Below are 14,335 nucleotides of genomic sequence, written 5' to 3'. Positions count from 1 at the left end.
TTTTTCTAAGAAAAAAGGAATTCTAGTTTCTTAATTTTGGTTTTGAATATATTAGTATTTAAATAATTAGTTTATTAGAGTGTTGACTATCTTATAGTCAAAGGGATTATTTAATGAATTTCAACAATCAAAAATATTACTTAGTCATTCTTTAAAAATTATTTAATATTTTAAACATCTTTGAGTTGTAGTATAAAGGACTTTAAAATGGGTTAGAGGAGCCCAACTCAACTTAAGCATCCAATCATTGATTTTAAAAGTCCATACACAATTTACTAAGCCCACAAGGGGTTACCTATATAAACCCAAACTAAACCCAAAATTTCCCACACATTAATCACTCACCCTAATTTCTCTCATCTCTTTTCTTTCTCTCTCTGTTCTCCTACATGCTTCCCCCTCCCCTTCGATCTTCTTCCTCTCGCCGACCTTCTCCTCGACCAGCCACCACCGACTGACCACCACAGCCACCGCCCAGCAGCAGTCGCAGCAGTCGGTAGCCCGCCCCGCGTGCCCTCATCCCTCTCTTCCTCTATCTTTGGTTTATTTATTCTCTTCCTCTATTTTGTTTAATGCTAAACTTATGTTTTAAGGATTGATTATTCTTTTCATGATTAAAGTTTGTAGTTTTCATGGTTTAAATATAAATTTCAGATTATATAATTTGAATAGTAAAATAATTAAATTTCAGATTTATTAATTTTATTTAAGTAAGGTTTTTAGCATCAAAGCATGGATTTTTAGGGTTTTATGAGTTGGAAACTGTAGTACTATATATATGGTTTGTGAAAATTGGGTACTCTTATGTTTATGATTATGTTTAAGTATGTAAAGGGTTTTCAACATATTATAAGTTGCTGGAATTTTCATTAGTATACTTATAATGGAGTTTTAGTTGTCAAAATATGGATATTTGAGGATTTCTATTGACTAGTATGATAGTACTATACTAGAAGACATTAATAGTTGCAGTTTTAATGATTAAAAAGGATTTTAAATACTTTTAAAGAGGGTTTGAAATATTTTAATATTGCTGATATTTTATTTGAGTATTGATTAGTAGTTGTATTGATATTTGGTAGGCGGAGAACTCTCTTTAGGCGATTTCTAAGGTTAATAAAGCGGCCTCTCATATTATCTACATATGGTACGTACATACCTATGTGTTAGTAGACTAGTATCACATCCTAAGATTAGGATTGATGTAGTATCATGTACAGACAACTATTTATGGTTCATATGTGATTTATATTCAAGTAGAAGTACATGTTTTATGTCGTTGTGTGAAGCATGTTCTCTATGTTGGTTGTATTATTTGTATGAATGATTGATGCAAGCATATGTGATTGCAATCTTTATTTTATTAATTCACATGAAGGATTAGTAATTATGTTGTTGTTGGATCATGAATTGGATCATGTTGTTCCCTTTGGAGCATTTTATTTACTTTATGAGAATCAAGGGCCTTATTTGGTTAGTTGGTTATTCACCTATGAAAGGTTGGTTGATTGTTGACTTAAATCAGCAAAGAAATAATGGTTATGAAACTAATAATGGATTATTCTTGGATTATTTGAGTTGTTGATCCCTTATCTAATCATAAGATAAAAATGGAAGTTTTATGTATCCTTGATGATTATTTTTGGTTTTCTTACTTGTGAGTCATAACAAGTAACTAATTTATTAATCACTTTAAGTGGAAATTGAATAGCAATAAGCTTTAGATTTGTGCACGTTTGAAGTGTTAGACTAGTATTAAGAGCTAGAGTATATGGTGGTAGCCCATGACTTTTTTCTTGCGACCGGATTGATCATTGTGACCTATTTTATGTAAATGGTACCTCGATATCGTTGGTCATGGGAGTACGGATTCGCGCCTGTACTTTGTCTTCTAAATTGAAATTTTGTTTGGTTTGGACAACTCCTTATGTTGCCTATTCAATGTAAATTTAGTTAACTTATTGGTTGTGAAGTCAAGTTCAGTATAGTTAGTCTGTCATGTTATTATATTATTATTTAAATCTGCTTTAATGTTTATAAGTATCATGTTAGGCTTTATATTTATTTATTATTTAGTACTCAGCTTTGCTAATTACATGCTTTTGTGTGTATGTTGATAATAGATGTGCCTTATTGATCTCGTGATGACCCATTTGATGAGCAGTCTCTGAGGATCAATAATGCATCGAATTCGATAATGGGCTCCATCCAAACTGCCCCTCGGCTAAGAAACATCACTTACTCTTGATCAATACTCTTTTTTGGTTTAACCTCCCAAAACACTGTTCTTGGTGCATTACAGTCGGCTGAGCTGGCCAATTTTAGAGAGCATATGATTGATGATTTTCTCACCTTGGAACTTGATCATGAACAAATCGCTTTAAGGGCTCAATCGCATCCTTAATCAGACGCATATATTTGCTCATTGACGCTTCCTTACATTCAAAATCTCCATTAATTTGACTGACGACTAAGAGGGAGTCCGATTTGGCCTCAATCTCTATAGCCCAAGCCGCTTTGCACATCTTAATCCCAACCAGAAGCGCTTTATATTCAACTTCATTATTGGACGCTTGGAATTGGAACCTTAGCGCATATTCAAACTTATCTCCTTATGGAGATTGACAAATGATTCCTGCCCCACACCCATTGACGGTATATGCTTCCTTCCTTCAGCTAGATCAGATATTGGTTTTATAGTTAGCCGAGTGAGTTCAACTATAAATCTGCCAGGGCTTGTCCCTGGATGACTTTCCTAGGCTCAAAAGATATGTCGAACATGTTTAGTTCAACCGCACACTTCAGCATTCGTCCCGAAGCTTTATTTTTTTGCAAGACTTGTTTTAGAGAGTGGTCGGTATAAACTAGTATACTGTGGGCCAAGAAATAAGGCCTCAATTTTCTGCTGGCCATGACAAGCACCAACCTAAACTTCTCAACCAGCGTGTATCTACACTCCGCGTCTTTGAGCACATGACTAACAAAGTATACTGGGATTTGTATTGACTCTCTTTCAGACACCAAAACAGCACTCACAACTTGAGGTGACACGGCCAAGTATACAAACAATTTTTCACCCTCGGCTGGACTGACCAACATGGTTAATTGACGGAGGTGATCCTTCACTTGCTGAAGTGCTTGTACAGCTTCTGATGTCCATTCAAACCTAGCTTTTTTCTTGATTGTAGCAAAAAATAATGACATTTATCCCCTGACATGGACAAAAATCGCCCAAGAGCCGCTAAGCACCTCTTTAGGCGTTGCACCTCCTTAATTCTGGACGGAGATGTCATGTCCAAAATAGCTTGGATTTTTTCAGGAGTGGCTTCTATTCCCCTCCGATCTATCAAGAATCCTAAGAAATTCCCTGCTACGACACCAAAGAAAACATTTTTCGAGATTCAACTTATACTTTCTAAGAGTTTCAAAAGTTTATCTTAGGTCATCAATATGGCCTAGCTCCTGCCGACTCTTTACTATTATATCATCAATGTATGCTTCCATATTCCTTCCCAACTGTGGCTGAAAGACCGTGTTAATCAGCCTTTGAAAGGTGGCTGGTGCATTCCGAAGGCCAAAAGGCATCCTCAGCCAGCCATACAACCCTTTCTCTGTAATAAAGGACGTCTTGTCCTATTCCTCCGGCCATATGAAATTTAATGAAATCCATAGTATGCATCCATGAAGCTTAACAACGCATGACCAGCCGTTGAGTCTACTAGTCGATCCAACTTAGTTAGAGGGAAATTGTCCTTAGGACAGGCCTTGTTGAGATCAGTGTAATCTACACACATCCTCCATGCATGTGGCATTAGACTTTGTTACCATAACCACGTTTGTTATCCACGAAAAGAATGAAATGAAAACTGAAACTTCAGATTAAATTGAATGAAAAGTACCTTGAATGTTATCGGAATCACAAACTATGCTTAATTAATCTCAAATCTCGATAAAACTAAAATGTTTTCTCTCTAGTATATACCCTAGCAATAACTCTCTATACTCTAGAATAAAGCATAAGTCAAAACTTAAAACAAAACTATCGTTTTTGATGAGGCTCGACTTTTTTTCTTTCCGGAAAAGAAGGGTGCGGGAGTACCAAAAGTAGGTGCGGGCGCACCAAAAAGAGGTGCAGGAACACCACAAGCACGTGGTACAAAAACTGTATATTACAAAAACTCACAGCAGCCTTGTTTAGTATATAGATGATTGGTACAAAATAAGAGGTTTGGACGCATCTTAGAGGTTTGATTAGTCAAATCCTGTAATATTGGTGTTTGGTAAATAGATTAAAAGAACTTCTTGAAACCAAACCTCTAATTTTGAAAAATCTAGTGGGAGGAGGTTTTTGTTGAGGCACGATTGTGAATATTGAAGTGAAATGACAATTAGGCTGATGTAGAATAAGCCAACTATTAATCGACCAAAGTCGACAATGTCTTGTTACGGAAGCGACGCAGACTTACCCAAGGCTAGACCTGACCCGAGTCATTCTGAAAGCCCGCTTAAGCTGACCTAAGTCCATACGAGAGACAGCTTTAGTTATCCCAAGTCCTTTCGAAGCCGACTTGGGCCAACCAAACTCTATCCGGTGCCAGCTTGAGTCGGCCCAAGTCCTTCCAAAAGTCGACTTGAGTCGAACCAACTCCATCCGATGCCGGTTTGAGCCGATCCAAATCCTTCCGTGAGTCAGCTTGAGCCGACCCAAGTTCATTTGACGTCTGCTTGAGCCGACCAAAGTATATTAAGAGTCGATTTGTTCCAACCCAAGTCCATCAAAGAGATGATTTGAGCGGACATCACCCTATTCCATTTCGACCAAGTTCACCCAACCCGAGTCTAGCTCATCGGACCCCAACCCACACCCGACGACTCACGAAGCCACTCTTGTCTAGATCACTCTGGCCCAAATCATTCTAACCCAAGTTGGGCCAACCCAAACCTATTAAATGACCCAATTTGACACACTGGAATTCGCTTGTCATAACCTCTTTTAGCTAAACACTACGATGAGCTAATTCATTAGAGCAAACACTATAATTAGCCTCAAACCGTTATTTTAGTATGAAATCGGATTTCACTATATAAAATTGTATATCACAAAAAAAAAACCACAACAGGTCAACAACCTTGTTTGGTAAATAGAGGGTTGGGTATAAATAAGAGGTTTGTACTCATTTTAGAAGATTTACTAGTCAAATCTTGTATTATTGGTGTTTGGTAACCAAAGGATTCAAAGAGCTTCTTGAACCCCAAGTCTCTAATTTTGTAAAAGCTAGTAATAGAAGGTTTTTAGTGAGGCACGATTATTAAAATGCAATGACAATTAGGCTGAAGTAGAATCAGCCACCTGTTACTCAAATCCAATAATACAATCAACTAATCAAACCAACTAATACACAATCAGCTAATAATCAATAATTATCTCTAATTAACAAACAGGATTATGACTAAACAAAACCCTAGTCCTCGGTAGAGTTGTTACATCCCTAAATACTTGACTTAGGATCCTCAAAACAAAACTCCAAAAAGTGACATTCGGATAAGGTCCAACATATAACATAACTATCCTTCAAAAGTTTCTTTCTACTTCATAACACCACAGATAATGTGGTGGGTCAGATAAAATCTGGTACAATTTCTCAAGTGCGTAGGTTTTGTCTTCAAAGGGCAATAAAGGCCATCTCAATTCTCACACCCTTTTTTGAGACAGCATAGTTTTTGCTATCTAGCTAAGCTAAACCATCCCAAACTAGTATTTATATCTACACATTGACACTCATTCAAGTACTCTAGTTGCTCTCAATTACCTCATCTGCACCAAACAAAAACACAACATCCCAACTTCACATTATCTCTCATACCCTCCCTTTTTAGGCACCTTTCCTTTCTAGCACAATTAAAAAATTCTTGATTTGAAGGAGATAGGTATATTAATGGATCAGGACCAGTTTACAGCAAGTTTGTTCAAGTGGGATTACCCACGTAGTTCTCTTGCCTCCTCCGCACCTCCTCAGCCAAGCACGGCACAAGCGTCGTCCGCGACGCTTCCGCCATACTTGGCTAGAGGTTTGTTAGGGATAAGAGATCCTGTTGGCATACCTGGAGTAGGTATGGGAATGGGTATGGGTATGGGTATGGGAATGGGAATGAGCATGCAGGGAATTGCAATGGGAATTCCAGGAAATGCTGCTACAGCAGGAACAGCAACAGGAGCAGGAGCAGGAGGAAGTTCAGGTTATTCTGGTGGACTGGAAGAGTTATTCCAGGCGTACGGAATAAGGTATAAGCTAAGTACCACTAAATTCAGTCCCCCCTTTAAGGCTATGTTTGGCAAAACTGACTGAAATGGAGCTGAAACTGATAAGGTGACTGAAACTGATAAGGTAGCAGCTGAAACTGTTAAGGTGCTGAAACTGTTAAGCTAACTGATTACATAACCTGTTTGGTAATATTATTTATGACTGTAGCTGAAATATCTTTTTAAACTTAAAAACATAAAAATAAAATATTTCTTTAGGCTTAAAAAGATAAAAAGAAAATAATAATAATAAAAAATTTCAGCACCTTATCTCAGAAGCTATATTTTACTCCAACTCAATTTCAGTCAAATTTTGGACTTAAATTTTATTTAAGTTCCTCCACCAAACATTACTAATCATATAAGGTGACTTAAAATTGTAGCACCTTACCATTTAAGTCACCTGAAATGCTTCCCCAAACAGAACCTAAATAACAAATAATAAGTCAAATTTTAGGAGTATTCATCACTAGTTAGTTCTCCTACTTCTTAGGTCTTACTATACTATAAGAAGCCACAATTCTCTTATTTTATAATATTGAATATTAATAATATTAATTATTGCATAGGAAAAATATTATTACTAATTAAAAAAACTAGTGTTGGAGACTCTGAACTAGCAAATGTAGCAAATAATTTGAGACAAATGAAGTAACTAAAATTGATTTTTAACTTGTTTTCTAGCTATGTCTTTAGATCTCTATCTTTTTTCTTTTTTGAGTAAAGTTCCGCATCTTTGATTCATAATTTGTCCTTAAATTGTTTAAAAATCATCATTTTTATATATAATTCCACTTTAGATCAGTTTTTTTTACATAAAATTGTTCAAAGTAAGTACCTAGGTACAAGCATATGTTTCCGATAGTTCATATTTCAAAAGCTCTAACCCAAACCTTTCTTTTTCTTAATAAAATGGATTACAAATGAATATTTCATAGTTTAGTAGCTAGTTTGATTAATGAAAAGTCAAAATAAACCAATATATATTAGGGGGGGGGGGAGATTAATATTTGATAGATGAATATATATGGTACGTAGAAATGCACCCTATATTTTTCTTCTCTTTGATTCCAATTATTTTTAACTGCTGTGATTCTTTTAGTTTTATTATCTAATCTAGATATATATATAATTATTGCATAAAAAGGTACTACACGGCAGTAAAAATAGCGGAGATGGGATTCACAGTAAGTACATTGGTGGACATGAAGGAGGAAGAGGTGGATGAGATGATGAACAGCCTTTCTCACATATTCCGTTGGGACCTTCTTGTTGGTGAGCGTTACGGCATTAAGGCTGCAATCCGTGCTGAGAGACGTCGTCTCGAGGAGCTCGAGGAGTCTCGCCGCCATCGCCACCACCACAACAACAATATGAGCTATTCAAATACACCCCCGCCTGACTCTACCCACCACCCTCTTGATGCCCTCTCCCAAGAAGGTACTAACTATTTGTTATGACTTTGATTTTCTTTTAAGCAGTAATTTTGGAAGTAATAATATATACTCCTACAAGATTGGAGTATAGTACTTGTACGTGTCAGGGTTTAATAGTAGGGAGAATATGCCCTTCATTACCTCTTTGTTGAATCATGAATCCCTAATCCCATGAATTAATTGTGTATTTAATGTATGCATATATATGGACATTTAACTGTTAATAATTTACAAATATGAACCTTCTTAACATTAGAAAAACAAAATGTAAGTTATAAAATTTTTCCCCTCAAAGGCAAAGTGAATTAAAATTAGGGTTACGGTAATCTTCTTTCAATATTATTAAACCCTAATTGTTTGTTGAAGTTTATTTTTTTTTATAAAAAAAAGCTTACAACAATCAATATAATAAGCGATGAATATCCTGATGAGTTAACTACCTAGAAGTGCACAACGGCTAGAATCTTTGATTAAAAGTTTATATAATACTTCAAATAATGAACTTTGAAGAATATAGGATCATATGTGACATGAAGGCTCGCTATTGAGAGCTACGGCCTAGGGGAATAAAAAAAAGTCACTATATAATTAAGGGTAGAGAAGTGGTATAAATCAGCATAAGGATTCTTACAAAAGGATAATATGTAATTGAAGTTTATAATATTATCTCATTTGTTTATTTGCTATATTCTTCTATATATTTTACTCTCCACAAATTCAAAATATAAGTCAATTCTTATTATTACTTTTTTCATATACCTTTGAGGAAAAATAATGTAGTCATATCTACATTGTACATATGCAACATTATAGATATATGTCATACTGTTTTATTAGATGCAACATTTCATTATTTTAATACACTTATTAAAAAGAAAATTATTATATTTGACAAGGAAAAAACAAAAGAAGTATTATAATATCCGCACAATATTATGAGGTAATGTTTTATTCAATTTAATTTTACTTGTGGGTTGGGGGAGAGAAACCTTATATTACTCTATCTAGGTCAGTTAAGAAAAGGTAATAATAATAAGTTTAAAATCAATAAGTCATAGAATTAGATTACAATAATAAGCTCAGAGAAATTCAGAAGTTAATAAAAGCTCATATAAAAGTCAGATTTAATTTAACTTTACAATACCAGCATAATATTATATTTAACTTTACAATACCAATTTAACTTTCATGAACATAACCGATAATATTATAGATATGAATTACTTATATACTATGAGTTTGGGGTAAAATGAACTATATATGTAACCTTATTAATTAAAATGCCTCTGATCTCCATATTATATAAATCCAATACCAAATATTATTATTGAATTCAGATCATGCATGTAATTAACAATTATTGAATATTAACCGTAGGACTATCAGAGGAAGGAGGTGTACATGAGAAAGAGGTAGTAGGAAGTGGTGGAGGGAATTGGGAAATGATGGTAACATGCCCTACTAATCAACACACAAATCAAGATGATCAACTAAGAAAGAAGCACAGGAAACATGAGCATCTTCAAGCAAGGAAAACAGTTCATAACATGATGAACATATCAGCAGCTCATATGAAAGTAGGGCAAGAAAGTGGGAGAATAATAGGGAACCACAACAATAGTAATAGTAACATCGATGATGAAATGGAAGAAGAAGAAGTAGACGACGATGAAGAAGTAGGCCGTGGTGGTGGTATTGGTGGCAGCGGCGGCGCCGAAAGGCAAAGGGAACATCCCTTCATTGTTACTGAGCCAGGAGAAGTAGCGCGAGGGAAGAAGAATGGATTGGATTATTTGTTCCATTTGTATGAACAATGCCGTGATTTCTTGCAACAAGTTCAGAATATTGCCAAGGAGCGTGGTGAGAAATGCCCTACTAAGGTAACCTTCATTCTCTTGTACATTATTTGATCAATATGATCATTAGGTTTTGCATAATTTAATTTGTACTGATATGTCTTGCTAAGAATATGTAGATATATATAGGGCATGTTAAATAATCAATTTAGCTAGCTTTTTGGAATTTGCTCCATTTGATTCTTCTTTTTGTTTAGAATTTCAAAAGTTGTAACCCTGTTTTTTTTTTCTTTTAGGACACACATATATAGACTACAATTATTATTATGTCTCATCTTAGTAGATTTATTTCCATGTGTATTTTAAAAAGTAGCAATTTTTAATATTTTATTGCTAATAGTACATAATTAGAAATATTATGGTTAAAAGATCGTTTTGAAATAAAGCAAATGGAGTAGATTGTTTGTGATGGTAGTAAGTAAAAGAAAAATATTAGGCATATTGATGTATGAATTTACGTAAATAAGAAATTAATAAATTGGTGTGCATTTTGAAATGAGAGAATATTCCATATGATACAAAAACCTGATGAGGATGATCAACATGATGAGCTACTCTCAATTTGTACATTGGATTGTCCCGTCACCACTTTTTTTTTATTCTAAATGTGTATGATTGTAAGTCACTTCTTTAGAAAAAAAAAAAAACTCCACGTTCTAAGTACAACAATTGGTTAAAATTACTGTATTGATAATTGACCCTCGAAATATTTAATGAATAATGAAAGAGATTGACCAAGAACAAAATTGACTACTAAAATCGTAAATTAAACCTATTATTATATATAAGAGATTCCACTTATTAAAATCAGAGAGTTGCAAGTCTGTCTTTATGTGATGATGCGGTAATACGAGTAATATAATACTTCTTCCGTTTTAAAATAGTGGCACGCACCATTTTCTTTTTTATGTTTACCAAAACGTTTTTTTCAACATTAATGTCTCTAATTGCGTATAAGTAAAAAATATAAAAAGTTGATATTTGGAATTCTCGTGTTGAGACGAATTTAACAAGATCCCACTTGACTATGTTTTTTCTTATATAATGATGAGATAAAGCTTGTCAAAGTTGGTTGATAAATAGTGACCAAATGTCAAATGGTGCAACTATTTTGAAACGGATGAAGTATACAGTAGTTAACCTTGTTTGTATTTGTCAATGATCTTATCATATAGTATGTCAACAGTTATTCCATTACAACTTAAGTTATATTTGTCAATAATCTCATATAGTATGTCAACCGTTACTTCATTACAACTTAAGTTATATCTGTCAATTATCTCATATAGTATGTCAACAGTTACTCCATTACAACTTAAGTTATATCTATTAATAACCCTTTATGTACATTATTGATAACAAAGTTTATATAAATCAATATAACAGATTATACATATCAATCAATAAATAGTATGGCAAGTTGTCACTTATTATAAACCAAACTCAATATGCAAACACCTGAAAATCAAACTCGATAGACCACTAAACTCCCGACATATATTGACGTGCCGATACTTAATTATATTTCAAGTCGATTGAAGGTCTCTAAAATAGGAGTAGTAATTAAGAAGACTTGAAAAGGTTTTATAACTCCACAATCCACATTATTAAACACAAAAATCCTCCCTAATAGAATTCTTGCCAAGTTGAACAATCATATTGTCCTGATGAATTGAATTAAATTCAATTTAGGGTATATACGGAAGATTCACTGTGTATTTGCTTTAAACCAAGAGGCCAAGAATTCATCAAGAGAAACATAGTCCAAACAATGTACTCCAATAGGGTATATGCATTCATAATAAAGGAAGCTACAAAAATCCATTGAGAGGTCGACAAGTGTCGTGTCAGAAGTACGAAAAAACATAAGTTTAACTTTAATGAAATGAGTGAGATAGATAGGAGGTGAGGTGTGGAAGGAGAAAATAATCAGATAGGTGTCAAGGCATGGCTTTGACAACTCAATGTCATTTCTGTGCGTACTTACTTTGTCAGTCCACAGCGTCCTTCCTAAAAATAGGGAAGGCCCCAACATTTTCACTTCTCAAAGCCTATGCTAAGTGCTACTAATTGCTTTCCTGAAAAAAATTAACTAACTACTAATACAGTAATTAAAATCATTTAATTTCGTCTAGAAGTATCAGTTATAAAATTGCATTATTTTATTTGTTTACAAGTTAATTTTGGTCCACATGAAATAGTTGAACTTTGATAGCAATTTATACCAACATTCAGTAAAATCGGTACCAATACCAAAATAACTGTTATCTTGGTATCTAGTGTAAGTGAACTTTGATATCAATTTTAAGTTTTGGTACCAATTATAATTATATTGACACCAATTATACTTATGTTGGCACCAATTATACTTATTTTGGCACCAATTAACGTTAAATTTTGGTATCATTAATACTTATTTTGATACATTACTTTAGTATCGAACTCTAAATTTTCGTATCATTAATATTTCATTTGATCATAATTTGATCATATGGCGGTGATGTATGTCTCGTAAATCCCAACAGAGGTAGAGGTAAGCTAGGCTTCCCAAAAGAAACCAAAATCTCTCCTGTCTTACTGAGCCTCAGGCCCCCCCTACAAAGGTACAGTGGTAACATCATTTCGTCGTCCCGTGTATCCTTCCAAATTCTACAACCAACTCTCTGTAACTTGGAGGAAGGCTTCACTTTGGAATTTAATATTGTAATACAGCCATTTTTTTTGTCTTTTTTGAAAGAAAATTAACTTTCGAACTTGAAAATAAGTACCAGTTGACCACTTTTTTTGGTACTAGTGAATGTGTTATTGGTGCATTCTATAGTATACTCCAAATAAAACAATACTTTTGTGCTTGTAACTTTATTTTTCCAACTTCATACTCATATCTACTTTTTTTTATCTTATAGAGTTTTTTTCAAGGATATATCATGGTAATAGAACATTTTGTGAGGATGAGAATATACCTCACTAAATTTTAATTGTGGGGATATTTCAACTTAAATTTAAGTTCTTTTAAAAGATATTAAAAAAATTATTTCTAGCGACAAAGTCAAATTTTCAGCCTTTGACTTGCTTAATAATTTTTTCTATCGTGCGTGATATTCAATTGCTTCTATTACCTTCATTTTCCTCCAACTTCCTCACTGTTACTTTGTGGCTCACTCGCGAGTTCCTACCAAGTCAAAGGCCGAAAATTTGACTTTCTCACCGGAAATAGTGCTTTTGATACCTTTTAACAAAACTTAAATTTAGGTTGGTATATCCCTACAAAAAAAAATTAATGAGGTATAACTCTAATAAATACCTTATTAACCAGGTATATCCCTGCAAAAAGCTCTATCTTATATCTAACATATAAGTTTTTGTAAGATTTTAATAAATTTTGAGTTGTATGACTAGATTTGTTGAAAATAAGATCCAACATTAGGACCATCGATAGAAGTAACTTTTACTATAAATAAGAAAATAAAAAGATATTTTAAAAGTTTTAATTATATTTTTGTGCTTTTAAGTTTTAACTTTCATTTCCCAGCATATTACTAGAGAATTGGACGTCGACTAAACAAGAGAATAAAAAAGGAGAATTGAAGACCAAAAATCACATTGCGTCATTGTATAATCATATAATTAAAATTAGAGTGATTTCAGTTATCCATATAGTACAGACTTATGGTAATTTAGTGACCATCGGTATTAAATATTAACAAAATATCCAACCATATCAAAATTCCATGAGTTTGAGGGGTTAGATGAAGTACATGATTTGTTTTTAAGAATTGACATCAATGTGTAGCTCCTCAGATAGAATAATTCTTGTCTTTTCAGTTGGGTTTCGTTTGTTTGGAACAAGGTAAATTTTTCTAAAGGTCCAATACATAATTGCCTTATCTTTATGCGTTGCATTTATTCTGTTCTGACTGAGAAAACCCTGAAAAAAACACAGGTAACCAACCAAGTTTTCAGATTTGCTAAGAAGGCAGGAGCAACATACATCAACAAACCCAAAATGAGGCATTACGTGCACTGCTACGCTCTCCACTGCCTGGATGAAGAGACATCCAGTGCCCTCCGACGAGCCTTCAAGGAGAGAGGAGAAAACGTTGGCGCCTGGAGGCAAGCTTGTTATAAGCCCCTGGTTACTATAGCTGCACGCCAAGGGTGGGACATTGATGCCATCTTCAACTCTCACCCACGCCTCTCCATATGGTATGTCCCCACGAAACTCCGGCAGCTTTGTCATGCCGAGCGCAGCTCTAGTAACACAGGTGGCTCCATCTCCGCTGCTGCAGCCGGTGGTGGGCCACACCATCTTCCTTTCTAGTCAGTCTCCTAGAGTGCTTGTATTCTTTGTGAAACACGAACAAGTAGGCATGTAATATGGTTAAAAACTTGAATACCTTTCACCTCCGTTATCCTGATTACGTATCTATCCTGATTGATCGGATCCTCGTGTTTACATGCATGAAATTATGCTCTAAATCATGAACGGTATACTGATGCAATAGGGACAAATTACGGAAAACATTTACTTCTCTGTTTCTTCATCTTACTGTGAACCGAGCTAGACTGGGCAGTCATCCGGAGATGATCGTCTTGGTTACAATTTGCAAGGTAAATAACTGATTGTTGCAAGCAATGTCTTGCAACTGGCTCGTCAGTATGTTACTAACCAAACGCAAATCTTGGCCAGGGTAATCTCTAGAAGTGAAAAATTCAAATCATGTGACAAAATAGAACTATGT

General features: G+C 34.4%; 1 protein-coding gene across 1 annotated transcript; it reads left to right on the top strand.

The window, feature by feature from the left end:
- Positions 1-5,936: 5,936 nt before the first annotated feature.
- On the top strand, positions 5,937-13,987 carry LOC104884125 (leafy/floricaula homolog FL1). Its single transcript, XM_010668723.3, has 4 exons — positions 5,937-6,283; positions 7,449-7,741; positions 9,115-9,617; positions 13,537-13,987. Exons 1-4 carry the CDS (start codon positions 5,937-5,939, stop codon positions 13,912-13,914), a joined length of 1,521 nt encoding a protein of 506 aa, XP_010667025.2. The 3' UTR covers positions 13,915-13,987.
- Positions 13,988-14,335: the final 348 nt, after the last annotated feature.

This window comes from Beta vulgaris, chromosome 5, assembly GCF_026745355.1.
Source record: "Beta vulgaris subsp. vulgaris cultivar EL10 chromosome 5, EL10.2, whole genome shotgun sequence".
NCBI lineage: Eukaryota > Viridiplantae > Streptophyta > Magnoliopsida > Caryophyllales > Amaranthaceae > Beta > Beta vulgaris.
The sequence above is the reverse complement of the archived record's forward strand: the minus strand, read 5'-3'. Positions and strand labels throughout refer to the sequence as shown.